The 18,950-nt window shown below is 34.5% G+C and overlaps 1 protein-coding gene across 2 annotated transcripts in view; it reads left to right on the forward strand.

The window, feature by feature from the left end:
- The first annotated feature begins 444 nt into the window (after positions 1–444).
- The window catches only part of Trm1 (tRNA methyltransferase 1), a 149,542-nt gene continuing 131,036 nt past the window's right edge, over positions 445–18,950 (forward strand). The window contains exons 1-2 of one of the 2 annotated variants that reach the window (XM_089087104.1): positions 445–563; positions 14,986–15,305. In XM_089087104.1, the coding sequence (XP_088943230.1) occupies positions 15,006–15,305 (300 nt within the window). In that variant the 5' untranslated portion in view covers positions 445–563; positions 14,986–15,005. Of the gene's footprint in view, positions 564–14,845; positions 15,306–18,950 lie in introns of both variants that reach the window. The other variant, XM_089087103.1, reaches the window with a different exon arrangement.

Genomic DNA, 18,950 nt, shown 5'->3' on the forward strand with positions numbered 1-18,950 from the left:
TAGGAGGTAGACGCTCATTACTTTTTCTGTCATTACTCTCATTACTTCTATCCTGAGAATGGTTCATCGAACTTTAGATTGACATGTTTTTCGAATCTCTTTTGTTCAATTGTCAGGCATGAGGCGTTCCAGTTATTCATGGTGAAGGCGTGTCTTCTCGTCTGTAGTTGCTTACTGGCTTATTAAATTAGTGAGGCTGATTCAGATTGGTGATTCCCCTTCTGACACCATGTAATGTTTTTGAGATAGTTTTTTGTTAAACCAACGTACCTATAAATAAAGCACATAAGCAAAAGCAAAACAGGCAAATAAAAAAAAGCAAACAAGTAAAGAAACATCACATATTGCCATTGTAACCACACCTTTTGCTTTTTAGGTCAGTGAATCGTCAATAGGATTCAAATTTTCCGACTTTTTGCATGGAATTACAATTTCACCACAAGCTTTTTATTGGCAGCTTTATGTGTAAACAACAAAAACAAAAAATCAAAATCTTCAAACGTTGATTTTTCTTTTGATAAATCACTCCTTAGAAAATCACATACACATAATAAAACACTAAGGTAAGCAACTATAACATAACACTTTAGGGTCTATTAATAGGAAAATGACATATTAAATTTGGGAAAATTTCAGACTCAACAATTTGAGGCTATATCCCATAGTTTAAATTTTGGGTAAAAATTTAGAATTGTGGTCCCTGATAAGGAGACATGTTAAGAAAACAATTCTTACTTTAAAATATGTATAATGATCCTAGTTATCATATTATTCAAGGGGAGAACCTTTATCATCAAGTCTTATCTCTAAAAATCCTTCTTTTTCCAGCTTAAAAGAAAAAGTTTCCAAAAACCACCATGCTGAGATTCAATGCTTAAGTCTTTTAAAATTGTGGTAAAATTCTAGTTTAGTTACTTTTACCTATCTTGGAAAGGGGTGATGTTAGGAAAATGAAACTTTCAGGGATGGGTCTACAGGCTAAAATATGTCCTGGGAAGGTATTTTGAAGTACTTATCTCCTCTCCTTCTCTTTCTAGAGGATCCTGAAATTTGCCTACATGACAGGTCTATACCTATTGAAATTTTGACAAATCAACATTTTACCTTAATTTTCAGTTATAAGATTCTTTTTCTCTGGCTTTAGTTCTGAAAATGCAATTCCTATTATTTGAGTAGTATTTTAAGTCATATCAATGTTAGTTTTTAAAATTTAGGAAATGTATTTACATATCTTTAAAACTCTATAAATCAGGATTGAGCAAAGTTGTGAAGCTGAAAACAATTTTGTTAGACTTCATTTTAAGCAGAAGATCTATATCACAAGGTTTCACTTTTATAACACACAGATTTTTAAAGGTCATCAAAGGTCAGGACCCTCTAGAGGGAGAAGGAGTGGAGGTAGGTACTTCAAAATACCTTCCCGGGACATACTGTAGCCTGTAGATATATCCCTGAAAGTTTCATTTTCCTAACCAAACTCCTTTCCAAGATAGCCAAAAGTTCCAAGATGCTATGAGCTGCCAAATAAGTTGTTTTATAGATAGCATTCATTTATTTATTTATTAATACCAAGATACGGTAAGCTTTAACAAGCTTGTCACACAAAACAATTATAAAAAAGTCTATAACATGTCAATGACATAACAAAAACATACAGTAACTGAAAAACATTGGAAAAACAATATTACTGAAACATACAATAACATACCAACTTAACTGAAACATATCTGTTAATAATTGAAACCTACGAAAAAGTAAGCCTACAAAATAACTGTCACAAATCAGGTAATACAAAAGTAAAAAAAAAAAAAAAAAATAATCTCAAAATGGATTGTGATAGGACCTAGTATAGAAATCTGTAGAGGCTAAACTACTTTTGAAAGACTGGACTGTGGTACTTGCAACAATTTCTGATGGAAGTGAATTCCAAGTCTTCCACACTCTGCTAGACAAAGAGTTTTGGCCTAATCTTTTCTGTGAACATGGTGGATAAATTTTGTGTTGGGGTGATATTATCAATATTCCTAACAATGCAAAATGTATTTATTACGTCGGCTCTAACACGACTGAACTGGAGAGAAGGCAACTGTAGTCTATGCATTCTCTGGTGGTAAGGTAGATGACTCAGGTATGGTATGAGTTTGGTGGCCCTACGTTGCACTCTCTCAACCCTCTCTATATCTCTCTTATTAAGGCGATACCATACTGATGAGCAATACTCAAGTATTGGACGTACAGTGGATACATAAAGTGAGATTACACTTAGAAAAAGTGCACCTTAGACGTAATAATTTCTAATTAGCCTTATGGGTGATGTCTGATACGCGTTGATTAAATTTGAGACTTGAATCAAAACAAATCCCATGGTCACAAACATATTCTGAACTTTAAATTAATTTACCAACAACAAAGTAATGGTAATGCTGAGGAATCTGCGCAAATAGTGCACAGCATTGCACTTGGTTTCATGAATGAACATAGAGTTTGCAGTACACCACTGGCCAAGAGCAACCAAATCCTCTTGAAGTAAAGAAATTTCTTGTTCACTCATGACTGACCTGTAGATTTTTACATAATCTGTAAACTTTTTTATGGTTGAATTCCTAACAACACCTGGTAAATCATTGATATAAAGGCAGAAGAGTACTGGCCCAAGACAACTGCCTTGTGGAACTCCACTTATGACAGAAATAGGTGATGACAAGGCATCACCTACTGCAACCTCTTGGGTTCTATTTGTAAGATAATCTGTTATCCATGCATTAGTTTATGGGCCTATACCATATAGTTGACATTTTTTTTATCAGAAGTGGAATGGAAATTTTTTTAAATGCTTTGGAAAAGTCAATATAAATACAGTCAAACAAAATACCATTATCAGCCATCAATTGAAAATCACAAATCACCTCAAGAAGTTGCGTGTTACAAGATTGTCGTTTACGGAAACCATGCTGAGCAGAATGCCATAAGTTATTTTCCTCAAAATGTGCTTGGATTCTACTCACCACAATTTTCTCCATTATGCGGGAAAAGATTGTTGTATTTGAAATTGGTCTGTAATTATTGAAATGGGACTTCGAACCATTCATTTACAATGGCCTAATGATAGTTCTTTTCCAAGCTGAAGGACATTTACCAGATGAGAGACAAAGATTAAAAAGATATGTGAGTGGCCCAGCAAGCACCGATGCAAGTTCACGTAACATCACATTGGAAAATCCATCAATATCTGGTGCCTTTCCTGGATCAAGATTTCGGAGTGTCAGATAAACCTGTTGGACTGTAAACTCTGAATCAACAAATTCTTTTGTTAAATCTGGAGGAATAAACTGAGTGTTTGTTTTGGTATGTGTTTGATTAAAAACTGAACCAAATACCTTATTGAAAAGCTGTGATTTAACAAAATCATCATCTATATGTAAAAAAGTTTCGGGATCTATAAAGGAAGTGGATGATGGGGATTGTGAAACTTGATTCCTTCTCACATATCTCCAAAATCTTTTTGGGCAGCTTGGACTGATGCTATAACTTTTGTCTCCACCTCTTGATGATTTAAATGAAGGAATTTAGTTGCTCTATTATAATTTGACCAAGAATCTAAGGTTTTAAATCTTAAATGATCATGGAACCTATCACCTTTTTCTTTTAGCATTTGTACAATATACCAAGGAAGGATCTGTCTATTTTTGATAAACTGTCTACTAATATATATTGGTACATATTGATCCTTACCTTCTATAAGGGCCTGCTTAATAAAATCAAAAGATGCATCAACAGTAGCATCACATGGCTGTAACTCCTCTTGTATAGAAAGAGATGAAATATAATCTGAAAATGCAATGTAATTTCCTCTATCATAATCATATTTGGAAGAATGATTTGGAATATCATAACAACCTATTCATGCTGGTCTTTGTAATTCTGTATTTTTTAAATAAGCAGTGGCAAAATAGTTGTTTAATTTTTATTTTTGCCACATCATTTTCTATACTTAAAAAAAAAAATATTATACCCCCACCCCCCTAATGTGCAATTATACAACCAAAATGGGGTAAAGTTCTATGAAATCATTTTCTAGTGTTATAAAAAAATTGAATACACCAATCGATGCCTTTTTTTATGCTGATTACGTATGTGATACTTATTTCTAACATAGTCTAGTTTACGCCCCCCCCCCCTATATCGTCCAATTCAGGGTTAGGTTAGGTATAGCCTAGATAGGGGGAGGGGCTGTAATTCATTTCTTATAGAAATACTTATTATATTTGTTATCAGCATAAAAAAAGGCATCAAATGGTGTGTTCACTTTAGTCCTAACTCAATAATATGATTTTGTAGAACTTTACCCAAAATGGCATTCTGATTCTAAATATAACCTTCATTTTACATCACGGTTAAATTTTGCCCCACCCCCCTTATGTGCAAATATATACCCTGATTTTGATATATTTAGGGGTTGGGGTACAGTTCATTTGGTTATATTTAGGTTCAGAATGCAATTTTTGTTATATATTTGCACATTAGGGAGGTGGGGGTATATACTCTGTATGTATATGTATATTTATTGCAATATTTTGATTTTTGCCACTGCTATTAATATTTTGTATTTGCGCCACTGCTCATTAAAAAAAGTATTAAAAAGACTGGCATGAATGCTATCTGTAAAACAACTTATTTGGCGGCAATTTCAAAAGACTTAAGCATTGAATCTCAGCATGGTGGTTTTAGGAAACTTTTTCTTTTAAGCTGGAAAAAGAAGCATTTTTAGAGGAAAGGCTTGATGATAAATGTTCTCCCCTTGGATAATATGTTAACCAGGATCATTATACATATTTTAAAGTAAGAATTGTTTTCTTAACATGTCTCCTTATCAGGGGCCACAATTCTAAATTTTTACAAAATTTTGCAATGGTCTAGGTTAAGACATTGGTTTGATTCTTGTTTAATTAAAAAAGGATTAAATCTTACAGGGTAGTACTTCTACTTACAACTCACTACAGCTCCAAGTCACCTACCAACACAATTATGCAAACTCCTCCATCCCAATTTATTCAAAGACTCCCTTTTTACATCCTCTGAATTTCTCATGAATCCTTCTTTATAATCTCATCCCAAACTACTCATAAACACATTTTTGTCCAGGCTGAACAGTTCAGCCATAGATGGTTAACCAAACAGTACAATCTGTCATCCTTCATCCACAGTAGCCTACATGTCTTAGCCATCTCAACCTTTCTCTTATCATAACACAAGAAAGTAGGACAGGATTTTTTTTTTTGTACAGCTTACAGTTCAAAATATTATTAGTCAACCCAAAAGGGTACACAAAAGAATCAGTAAATTTCTAGTGGGTCATATAATTTAGCTAAGATAAAAGTAAAAATGTCATTTGATGCCTTTTCAGCCTATGCTCTTTCATAACTCAATAATAACTTCTGGGGCTAATTGCTTCTTGAGCCCTTAAAGGGGCCCCAAAGGTATTTCATTTTTGTAACCACACAAAGAATTTATCAACACTAGTTAAGTTTATTGAAAAGTGGTGTTAAAAAGATATCACTAGTTTATAAATAAGCTTTTCAAGAGTAATGTATTACAAAAATACTTATTTATAAACAATTCAAACCTCATTTATTAGGCAACTTGAATATAAACCTTTTCTTACCATTTCAAGTTTTTCAAATGCCATTGACAAAAATAGTGCTGAATTTTGTGATTTGAAACTTTGCTGTCAACAATTCAGGGTATATTCCAATTCAGGGTATATTTTTGTGCATTAAGGGGTAGAGGAGGGGGTAAGATCATGGTAAATGTGTAGTGGGCCATATAATTTAGCTAAGATGAAAGTGAAAACATCATTTAATGCTTTTTATGCTCATTCATAACTCATATAAAATATCTTCAGGGCCCCTTTAAGGGCTCAAGATGCAATGAATCATGAAAGAGCATAAAAAAGGCATCAAATGATGGTTTCACGTTCATCTTAGCTAAATTATATGATCCACTAGAAGTTTACCCAAGAATCTAAGACAGTGGACAGTGGGATCTACAACAACTGATACCTTCAAATTAAATCCCAATAAGGACTTGGCAACAAAACCATGGCTGACTCAATGGGATGCAGCAGATGTTCTGCAGCCTAATCCTCACTAAGTGGAGTATACTGGATTTGTCCATATTGCTAGCAAGTGTGATTTAAGGTAATTTAAGGTAAGGTAAAATTGATCTTAAAATGAATAACTTGTTTAGAATAGGAATCAGTGAAGGTGACAAGGCAATGTTCAGTAACCAGAATACTGACCAAGCAGATAAATTTACTTACCTAGGTAGTATTATTGATAAAGATGGTGGATGCAGCAAAGATGCTAAAAGCAAAATAGCCAAGACTCAGGTTGTTGATGGGTTTTGAAAAATAGGAATACAAGCCTGCAATTTAAGATTATAATATTGGAAGCTATAGTAATAACATTGGTCAAGTTAGTTTTTGACTTAGTTAGTTAGTTGGGCACTCCAATTGATAGAGGAGGATTTGTCAGGTGTTTTCCAAAATTGATTGTCTATAGATTCTTGGGTAAATTTCTAGTGGATCATATAATTTAGCTAAGATGAAAGTGAAAACATCATTTAATGCTTTTTATGCTCATTCATAACTCACATAAAATATCTTCAGGGCCCCTTTAAGGGCTCAAGATGCAATGAATTATGAAAGAGCATAAAAAAGGCATCAAATGATGGTTTCACTTTCATCTTAGCTAAATTATATGATCCTTCAAGAAATTTACCCAAGAATCTATAGGCAATCCATTTTGGAAAACACCTAACAAATCCTCCTCTGTCAATTGGAGTGCCCAACTAACTAACTAAGTCAAAAACTAACTTGACCAATGTTATTACTGTAGCTTCCAATATTATAATCTTAAATTGCAGGCTTGTATTCCTATTTTTCAAAACCCTTCAACAACCTGAGTCTTGGCTGTTTTGCTTTTAGTATCTTTGCTGCATCCACCATCTTTATCAATAATACTACCTAGGTTAGTAAATTTATCTGCTTGGTCAGTATTCTGGTTACTCAACATTACCTTGTCACCTTCACTGATTCCTATTCTAAGCAAGTTATTTATTTTAAGATTAATTTTACCTTACCTTAAATTACCTTAAATCACACTTGCTAGCAATATGGACAAATCCAGTATTCTCCAGTTAGTGATGATTAGGCTGCAGAACATCTGCTGTATCCAATTGAGTGAGCCATGGTTTTGTTGCCAAGTCCTTACTGAGATTTAATTTGAAGGTATCAATTGTTGTAGATCCCACTGTCTTCTTGCTTACACAATTCAACAGGCCTACAATTCAATTGTAGAAGAAATTGTTTCTTGTCTTGGCATGATTGTGGAACAGCTTTGCTGAATGACCTCTGGTACTTGCCAATCAGGCAGGTTCAAACTTTTAAAACCTTTTCTTGTACCCTGAACTCTTGAAACATCCAAAAAATCATTCATGTTGCTAACTTTATTATCTTAAATACTCAGATTATAAGCATAATCTAAGTCTAGAAGAATTTTAATTCTAATTTGAGTCTATGCTCTCCCATGGCTTTTGCAGTTTTCCTTAAGACAAGGTCCATCAAAATAAACTATGCATATAGGGATAGAATATAACCTTGCTTAACTCTTGATTCAATACAAAACCACCTTCTAATCTCATTTTCTACCTTAAGTACAGTGATGTTATTCTTGTAAATAGCAGTAATCACTTTAATGTATTTATCTGGTATACTATACAAGGATAGGACCTTTGCTAAAGCTCTGCTATCCTGCCTAGAATCTTTAAAACTGAAGAATTAAGAGATATAATGACTCAGGTATTTGCCAATTCTTAATATAAGAGTGAAAATTCACTCAGTGCCTCCTCTCTTCTTCCTAAAATGAAACTATTCTTCTCATAAAACTTATCCTACAGCATCTTTAAGTCTAAAAAACATCCTTATACTAAGTAATTTGCTTCCTACAGAAACCAAGCTGATGTGTCTATACAAACCATAATCACTCTTCACCTTTTTTATAGATGTAGCGTTAGAAAAATTTGTAGCGACAAAAGGATCTGCTATTTGTAGCGATAGAAAATTCTCCAATAGCGCCGCTTATAGCGCTGGAGATTGTGTCAAGTAGGCTAGCGCCGCTCTCAATTAATGGGAGAGGATCGAATATGTAGACATATAAATGTGGCCTCTTCTTTCTTGAGCTATCTGGAGATCAGATTCCTTTGGGAGCATTTACCTTGGAGACTTACGAACTAATTATCTATTATTAGGCTAGGTGCAGACATATAAGATGAAATAAACACAGATAAAAAAGACAATAGATTTATTGAACTTACATGCTTAGTTGCACAGCAACGGGTCACTTCAATGACAATAACGGTGATAAGAATTTCGTCTGAATCGCTCTAGGTCTGATTTACTGATCGTTTCAAATCTGACTTACGATTCAAATTTAAAAGCACACCTACCCCACTACCAAAACATAGGTTTTCAGTCCTGTGCCATGAGGACTGCTCGCCATTGGTCCAGGAGGACCAAGGGTGCAAATCTTTCGTCCAATGAGTTCTTTTAAATGTTTTTGATGATTCAAGCATTCACACGGTTTTTTTTGCCATTTAAACTTCCTTAGAAATATTGTGCATAGCATTTTTTTTCTACTAATTATCTTAGCGAAATTCAAACAACTAGCGTCGTTGTTTGACTGAAGTTAGAATGCAATTTCTCTTTTTACTGATTAAGAATTTAGACTCTTGGAAGCGGTATTTGAACTCAATTAGGGGACGTTCAATTTCTGCCCGAATCATCTTTAGAAGGAAAGAATCCTGTATTTTAAATATACTCATGGTACACATCACCCTTCCCATCAATTAATGACGTCCCGTCATTAGTAACTGTTCATTAGGAGTGCTAAAAATTTTCTCTATTATTTTTCTTATTTTATTCTACATCCCTATCTAAAATTTATCTACCGGACTAAGATTATTTATGGTTCTAGGTTAGCTACTATACTAAGGATTTTTTTTTTATTTTTTACAAGGCCTTTTTTTTATTTTGCTGTCTATATGACGTAGTACATTCTATCTACACTACGTTAAATGAATAACATGATAATATTAAACCTAATTCTACTTGTGGTACATACATTAATGATTTATAATCCTACCGACCGCGCCATTTGTAGCATTAGAAAAATTTGTAGCGATAAAGGGATCTGCTATTTGTAGCAATAGAAAATTCTCCAATAGCGCCGCTTATAGCGCTGGAGATTGTGTCAACTAGGCTAGCGCCGCTCTCAATTAATGAGAGAGGATCGAATATGTAGACATATAAATGTGGCCTCTTCTTTCTCGAGCTATCTGGAGATCAGATTCCTTTGGGAGCATTTACCTTGGAGACTTACGAACTAATTATCTATTATTAGGCTAGGTGCAGACATATAAGATGAAATAAACACGGATAAAAAAGACAATAGATTTATTGAACTTACATGCTTAGTTGCACAGCAACGGGTCACTTCAATGACAATAATGGTGATAAGAATTTCGTCTGAATCTCTCTAGGTCTGATTTACTAATCGTTTCAGATCTGACTTAAGATTAAAATTAAAAAGCGCACCTACCCCACTACCAAAACATAGGTTTTCAGTCCTGTGCCATGAGGACTGCTCGCCATTGATCCAAGAGGACCAAGGATTCAAATTTTTCGTCCAATCAATTCTTTTAAATGTTTTTGATGATTCAAGCATTCACATGGTTTTTTTTGCCATTTAAACTTCCTTAGAAATATTGTGCGTAGCATTTTTTCTGCTACTAATTATCTTAGCGAAATTCGAAAGACTAGCGTCGTTGTTTGACTGAAGCTAAAATGCAATTTCTCTTTTTGCTGATTAAGAATTTAGACTCTTGGAAGCGGTATTTGAACTCAATTAGGGGACGTTTAATTTCTGCCCGAATCATCTTAAGAAGGAAAGAATCCTGTATTTCAAATATATCATGGTACATAGAGTGATTTTATTAAAGCTTTCCTAACTGCCAGGTTCTGCCCCTTTTTGAAGGTCATACAATCTTTAGTAATTTATCTCCAACTTGACAACCATCATGTTTAAAGAACTCATTTACTACACTATCAGCACCTGGGGCCTTATTATTTTTTTACCCTTTTTGTCTTATCTCCAATTCTTCTGCACAAAATAAATGTTCTTTTAATACCAAAGTATCATGAAATTTTTCATTCTTTTCTTTATCATTTCCTGTACCTTTATCATGGTTTAGCCCAGGGGTGGCCAAACCAAATTATCTAATGGGTCACTTTGGAAATACATCATAACTCTGCAGGTTGCATATAAAATTATATATACCCATATTAGATTTAAACCTATTATAGATATTTCTTGGAGTGACAAATCAAAAAATAATGAATTTTTATTCATTATGTTTACTGTAATTTTTACATATAAACATAGATAATATAATAATAATGATGATACTAAATGCACATTGTAAAAAATATATAGTACTATAAAAAAATAAAATTATAGAAAAATATTTATTTCACCAGTGCAATATTTGTTTCTACACTTTTTCACTTAACTTTTGCAAGTCAATCTCAATTTGGGTATTTACCTTACCTTAGACATTAGATCCACCTGTGTCTCCAGACGCACCCAGGGCATCAAGAAGGAGCTGCCTATCTTCCTGCAGGTTTGCTGCTGCCAGTATTTTGGTATTTGCGCATTGTAATTGGTGTTGAAGGTTAGCGTCCATCATGTTTGAGCTGTTTTGTGTTTGGTAAATTTCATTTTCAAAAAAAAAAAAAAAAAAAAACAATTTGCAGGTGTAAGTTGAACCAAAAGCACTAACAACTTTTTGTGCCAAATTTCTTGAGTTGGATAAAAAATTTTTGCAACATAAATTAAAAAAAAATCTATTTTTGATTCTGAATTTTCAACATGCATTTTAATTCATTATTGCACAGTATGTCAATCACATCCATTTGGAGATATTCTGGTACAGACTCAATTTCAACATGAAAAGGAGATGAATTTATTAAAAAAAAATTTGTATTTTTTTCCGACTATAAATTGTTGAATTAGCTTTCAAAAGCATCTGCAAGTTTTCTTGTTTCTTTTGTATATTTGATATAATTGTTACATTTTGATTTCTATAATTCTTTCAACAATTGAAAGTGGTGAGCATTATTAATTTTCCATTGTGATTCAAATAACAACAATTTCTTCTGAAATGCTCTAATGGGATTAAACGAATCAACTATGAGGTTATCTTTTCCTTGCAATGATATTTTTGATTCATTGAGTTTGTTGACAATATCCACTAAAAAGTATGAATCCAATAGCCACTCATCATTTCTTAATTCTGGCACAGACCTTTGTTTGTCATTCATAAAAAAAATCAATTTCCTCTTGTAACTGATAAAATTGCTGTAAACATCTTCCATGACTTGACCATATGGCTCGACTAAAGTACACAACTTCACTGTATTCAGAATCTAATTCTTTCAGAAAATCCTTAAATTATCAATGTGGAAGTGCATGTGATCAAATGTAATTCACTGTTTTTATAGGGCCTAACTCTACTTGCATAACATGATACATCAATAATACTTGGGCTATACAACATAATAATCTAATACTTGGGCTATATACACCAATAAACCACATTGTTAAGAATGAAACATTGAATCTGTGATGTTTCAAGATGTGTGTGCATCATGAGGACATAGTATATAAAAGTGTGATGAATCTTACAGGCTGCAAAAATGTTTAGGGAAGGCCACTTGCGTCCTGCAGTTTGGCCAACCCTGGTTTAGCCCATTCTCAAAATGTTCTGCCAATCTCCCTTTCTAACTCTTTCTTTATAATTAATTGTGGCCCTATTCCTATCTTTAACTGGGACAAGTCCAGATTGTCTATTCCCTCTCTGCATCTTCAGCACTTTTATCCATGGCATCCACTTCAGACATTCTTAATTCATATTTCAGTTGTTTCTCTTCTTTCCTTACATTCCTCTTTTTCTTCATACAATCTGTTACTCAAATTTTCTGTATATAGATCTTGTGCCAATCTTATTTTTACACTATGCACCTTGCTGGAGGAACCTAACAAATGGAGACAGTGCTTTTGTATACTCTATGGACTTCAAAAAGGCATTTGATTCAGTAGATTGTCAAACCCCGTGGAGAGTATTGCAGTTTTACTGCATTCCCAAGAAGCTAATCCATCTAATAGTTGCCATGTACAAAGGGATGGGATGCCATGTTAAAATATCTATTTGCACAAATTAAGGAATCGATTTGTACTAGCTTACTTTCATAATCAACACGTTTCCTTTAGAAAATGGTCAACTACTTAATTTTTACCAACAGTTTTTTTTTCTAGGTAGTTTTAATAGATCAGTTGGTTTAATAGATCAGGCCTGTTTTTATGACATAAATCAGACAAGAAAAAAAAATAATCTAATTTACCATTTAGTGCTTGGTAATACTTAAGAACAGGGGGAGCATTTTATGGAAACATTACAAATTCTTAAAACTACTTTATAACACTCATAAATGTTTATCCTGTTTGTAAAGGTACATTGCTTAGCCTATATAAAATTAAATTCAAAAAGAAACAAAATAAATTAAAAACAAAACAATATTTTAAGAAAAATATCCGGGTATAAAAAAATTATGTGGGATATGAGTGATTTCCCAAATATGTTACCAGGATTTCATCCAGAAGGGTCTAACTTTTTTTTTACCTGTTGTATGTTACTCTGATCTTGAAAGTAAAGAAATTCAAGGAAAAATCTCTTACCACCAGAAAATTTACCCCTGCACAAAACTCCCCTCTGTGGAAAATTTCCCCTTGGAAATCCCGCTTTTATTAATAGCAATTGTATTTTTGAATTTCAAAGTATTTGAAATCTCCTCAGAAAACTCCTCCATGGAATGTTCCTTCCTAAAAAAATTCCCTATTATAAAACCCCTTTGAACTAAATATCCTCCCTTCTATGGTATGTGAAATCTACTACCACCTTGTTTCAAACTTCTTAACACATCAAGAAGAGCTTCAAAAACTCCTTAGAAGGCCAGTTCAAAATGCCTAAATTTGTCAGTGAGAATATTAACAGGGTAAATATCTTTTGATGTTGTAGTGTTTTCCAAGGGACTTCAAGAGAGATATTTACTCAGATCTAAATAGGATTTTTGTGTGTCTGAATGTGTAATTGAAAAAAGTGCGTTTTTGTCCAATATTCTTGAATAAGAAGCTCAGGGCATAGATAACAATTTGGAACTGGGTCGATTTTGAGTAGAAGCTAAATGCTCTTGTATATTATCCTATCATGGTTTTAGAAATAGCTGCAAACTATAAAACCAAACCACGGGCCATAGTAACAAAAACATAAAAAGCATGTTCTGAAAAAAATATAAAGAAAAAATTGTTTTCTGTAGCTGTTCCAGGAATGGCAACAATGATTTTGATTAAAATTACACTGCTGTTTTGCAAACAGATTTACAGGAATTTCGAAAAAGAGCCTGAAACTTTTCAAAAATGGAATTGGGTCAAAGTGAAAAGTATGCCAGTGTAATCAATATTGTTGAAAACCTCACACAGGACACTTGCAGCCCCCCATCTTGAGTAACAAGAAAACTTACTTTTTACATTGAAAGCTCTGTTGTGTTAAAAGAAGGATTTGAAGTAAAACTTATATATGCATAATGCCCCATTTTAGCAATAACTCATGTGACTTCTTTAGTTTTGTCATGTTTGAAACCATTTCTTTATATAAGGTTTATTGTGTATAATTTTGAAACCTAAAAACCAACAAAATTACTACTTTGCAGTTTATGCAACATACATCTGCATTATTGGTTCAAATAAACTGACTTGGTAACACTTATCTAAATCAGTAGAATTTTAAAAAACTAGCGTTTTACTGAAAACTAATTTTATTTGAGGTTTTGAGATAATTGGTATTGTACTAAAATTTACCAATTTCATGACCAGTCAAGGATTATTGAGAGCCTCATAAATTAGTGTAGTATTATATATATATATATATATATATATATATATATATATATATATATATATATATATATATATATATATATATATATATATATATATATATATATATATATATATATATATATATATATATATATATATGTATATATATGTATATATTTGCAAAATTTTTGCTGGGACTTCTACTAAGATTTTCTAACACGGAGACCTCATCCATATATGGAATCCTTGATCCATCAACCAAGGTGATTGATCTAGAACGGAGAGCCTCAAGACGATCCCTCAGTAAGCTCTACGACTCACCACTGACTCAACTGTTTCTGCGAATGAAATACCTTGATTTAATTTTTAGTGTCAAATATATTTTTCTTCTTTCTTTTGTTTCACTCCAGCCATGAGAAAACAAGGCTTACCTACCAAGTTACATATAAAATGTGGCAAATTTTAGTGAAACCTACTGATTAGAGGTATAAACCTTATAATAAGAAGTACTTGCTTGACTTCTGGTTTTAGGCATAAAAACTAAAACAAAAAGATGTCTTTCTTATAAGGATTATTAGCCTACTGACGCTTCAGGTCTCACTGTTTTGTCTTCAGAGAAGGTTCAAGTGCCTGTTTTAAAACATCATCCAATTTTTTTCCAGATTGTAAAATCTTAAATAGAGGATTCTGAAAGTTGTATTTCTCAGTTTTTAGTACAAATCCCAGATGTTCCCCTTTTCTATTTGTATAAGGGTAAGAATGATACACTGTAATTCATGAACAATTTCTTCCAGCATTTTGAAAGTGGCAATTTCTGAAGTTTGTTAACTGCCACACTTACTCACTGCTTAATATTCAATGTTTTTACTTCATGGACAAAGTGTATTTAGAATATATACAGCTTTCACATTGAAACAGTTTAATTTTTCCACAGCTTTGGCAAGACTGTGGAATATGGAAAATAGTGATTTGAAACAGGTCAAAGAGGGAAAAGCAGAAATTCTTTATAAAACAAGCAGAGAAGTATTTTACAACCCAGTCCAGGAGTTTAATAGAGACCTCAGTGTAAGTGTTCTAAAGCTATTTAACTACAACTGGGTGAAAAAAGTTGAAGAAAAGAAAAGAAAGCAGAAAAGTGAGGAAAATCTAAAGAAGGATAGTGTTGTTGTTGAGCATCAAGGCTCAGATTTGGAAGACGTTTTAATACAAACAAGAATTGAAAGGAAGGCTTTTGCACCAGGAAAAGTTTATGAGGTGAGAAAGTAGTCATTTGTCTTTACTAGTATACCAATCAAATAACTTACATTCTGCCAGTAGGCTGATAATTGGGGGCAGATGCCCCTTTAAAGCTAAAACACATGTCAGATGATCTTGAAATAGGGTATAAAGACGTTTTCCTCCAGCTTCTATCCCCTTAAGAAGAATTCGTGCACTTGCTACTGTCTTTTAATACTTTGTATTATAAATTTTTTTTTCCTGGCCAATTGTTAGGTAACAATGTTAATTAATAGTTTGGTCATTAGGGCGGAAACAGAATTATTTGCTAACAATTTTTTTTTTAACAATTTGTGGAGACGTAATAAATGGGTGGTAAATTTAAAACCAAAATTGTGGAAATTATCTTGAAAATTTCAGAGATTGTTTGTGGGACCAGGAGAAGCTTAAGGCAGAAAAAAATATATGCTAAGAGTATGCTAAATGTAAGAAATATCAGCAGTCCCGAATCCTCTATCAATGCTATAAGTATAGAAATTAGTGATCCTGCTTTACTGCATTATCTTGACGAGTCTGAATTCTTATCTTATAATCTGTCTTCATCTACTCCTCTGATATGTAACGAATTTTATGTATTTTCTGTCTCTTCCTTTCGGTGGCTTGGTATTACTGTTTCTAATTCTCTAGCTCTTTTCCGTAAACAGATTGTTGCTGATGCAGTAAGAAAAATTCAGTTTAGTTATTCAAAATTGTAGCAAACCATGGAAAATATAGCAGAAGAGCTCTTGGGTGCTTATTCTCGACTTTTTCTGATCATTATGTACTTTGTTTTTAGGGTGTTCTTAAGGTAAAGGATTTGAAAAAGATTAAGGTTACATATTTCAAATTTTGCAAATTTCTTCTTTCTCTGCCGCCATGGACTAGAAATCGGTACCGTATCAGATGTAACTCAAAAGCTTGGTGACCTACACAAAAAGCTTTCTGCAGATGCATTTTGTAATATTGACCCTGACCATGGTCTTTTACAGTTTTTTTCTTAGTAGAAATTAATTGCTAGTGTTTGTTGATGTTCTTTTTTATTTTTTATTATTATGCTTATACTCCAGTTCCACTACTTGTTCTCCTGTAGTTATGGATAATAAGTGATTGAATTGAATTGAAATATCTAGTTTTGAATATTGCTCTTTAAATTCTCCCAGAATTTTCTCCAATAGTGATTTGATTTGTCAGAAAAATTATCTAACAATGATAGCTAGTAGTTGCATTGGGCAGCGGAAACACAATTGTTGGGAAAATTGTTTGCTAAGTTTTGTTTGGATAACAGAAAAAGCCTACAATGTCAGGACATTTTAGTATTATTCAGAGCTTTCGTTTGTGGTGTTGTCTGTGTCCTTAAAGGGTTTTATCCACCTTAAGAAAAATTTGTGCTCTTGGCACTGTCTTTAAGGCCCTCTGCTCATGGAAACTGGTCAATGAAAGAATACTGTATGCAAGATTTGTTTCTAACCATGCCTAATTGTCGTCTATTGTGTGCTATGCACCCACAAATGATGCTGATGATACCCTTAAAGATGAGTCCTACAACAACATCCAGTCTGTGATCAATTCAATCCCACTCCACGACGTCACCTGTATTGCAGGTGACCTCAATACAAAGGTTGGCTAAGACAGATCCTACTGCCTTGAAGTGATGGGCCACCATGGAGTTGGCTTCATAAACGAAACTGGAGCTCGACTTGTCAGCTTCGCTATGGGGAACGATTTGCTGATTGGCGGTACTCTCTTTCAGCATAAAGATATCCACAAATACACTTGGACATCCCGGGATGGCACAAGTATAGAAGACGTTCAAAGTTTCTGAAGTGCAGGCGTTGGTTTAGACCACAAATTACTAGTCACCACACTGAAATTGAAGCTGAAGTTAAATAATCGGAAGCAGAAGACGGACATACTCAGAAGCTTTGCCGTGGACAAACTAAGTGGCAAAGGCGTTTGACATTTGCCTGGCATCACACCGTCCAATAAATTTGAAGCCCTATATAACCTACCAGAAGAGGTTGAAGAAGCTTGGGAGACGATCCGCAAAAGCTATACGGATATGGCCAAAGAAACTTTTGGGTTTAGAAAGCCGGCTAAGCAACAGTGGATATCTACCAAGACCAGGGATCTCATAGAAAATCGCAAAAAACTGAAGTCGAGCTCCCTTGGGGAAGGTGGTCACTCAGAGGTGACCAAGAGCTTGGCTTATAAAGAAGCTGATAGAAATGTAAAGAAAAGTGCCTAATCCGACAGACGGCAATACATGAGCGAAAAGGCGAGACAAGCCGAAGAAGCAACAAGCCGTGGAGACACACGAATCGTATATCGCCTTGCCAAAGAAATAGAAGGCAGGTCAAGTATCCAAGAATGCCCAGAGAAAGATGAAAACGGAAGGCTCCTGACAGATGCGGAAGAACAAAAGGAACAATGGGCGAGTTATTTCGAAGCCCTACTTAATCGTCCAACACCAGCGGTCCCGCCGGATATACCAGACCAACCTCTTTTCAGTATTCACATCAGTGATGAAAAGCCGACAGCCAATGAGATACTCTCAGCAGCTAAAAAACATAAGAATGTTAAGGCCCCTGGTAGAGACCGCATTTCAGCTGAAATGATCAAGTTCAGCCTGCGTCGAACCCTGGCCATCTGGATATCCTTCTTCTTGCTCCTCCGGCAGACCAAAAAGGACTGGAAAACAGGAACCTTAGTCAAACTCTTCAAGAAAGGAGACGCAATAGAATGCGGCAACTACAGAGGAATCAATCTCCTCTCGATCCATGGGAAGCTCTTCACGACGATAATATTAGGAAGACTCCAAGCAGCCCTTGATCCTCACTTACGTGAAGAACAGCGTGGATTTCGACCAAAACCATCTTGTGCCGATCTTATTTTTACTCTACGCACCATACTGGAGGAATCTAACGAATGGAGACAGCGCTTGTACATACTCTTCATGGACTTCGAAGAAGAGTTTGATTGAGCAGATTTTCAAATCCTGTGGAGAGTATTGCGGTTCTACGGCATTCCTGAGAAGATAATCCGTCTAATAGTTGTCATGTACAAAGAGACGGAATGCTGTGTCAAAACATTGGACAGCAACACACGCTACTTCCTTTTCATAACTGGCGTCAAGCAAGGCTGTGTCCTGTCACCTCTCCTCTTCGTTCTAGTGGTAGACGACATCTTTAGACAGATAAATGGGCATTGAACCTGGATTGCAGGAACACTTCTTCAGGACGTCAACTTTGCAGATGATGTTGGGCTCATAGAAACCAACAAGCAGAAGCTTCAGGAATTCCTGAACAAACTCACAGAGAAAGCTGAACAATTCGGACTACACACCAACGCCCCAAAGACAAAAGCTATGTCTATCAATAGTTTACCCAAGGGAATCCAACTAGGAGGAGGGGACATCGAACAGGTGACAGACTTCAAGTACTTAAGGAGTACAGTCACTTCCAGTGGCAACTCTGAAAAAGAATTGCATACCAGGATAGCCTTGGCCAACGCATCACTTCAGAGACTGCTACCAGTCTGGAAATCCACCATATACTCACTGAAGTTAAAACTCAGGATGTTCCAGAGCAATATACTGTTTGTCCTGAGGTACGCTATGGAGTGTCTTAAGCTAACTGCGGAACAGGA

Source organism: Artemia sp. Qi Xiang Cuo, chromosome 3, assembly GCF_049724085.1.
Source record: "Artemia sp. Qi Xiang Cuo chromosome 3, ASM4972408v1, whole genome shotgun sequence".
In the NCBI taxonomy this organism is placed as follows: Eukaryota; Metazoa; Arthropoda; class Branchiopoda; order Anostraca; family Artemiidae; genus Artemia; species Artemia sp. Qi Xiang Cuo.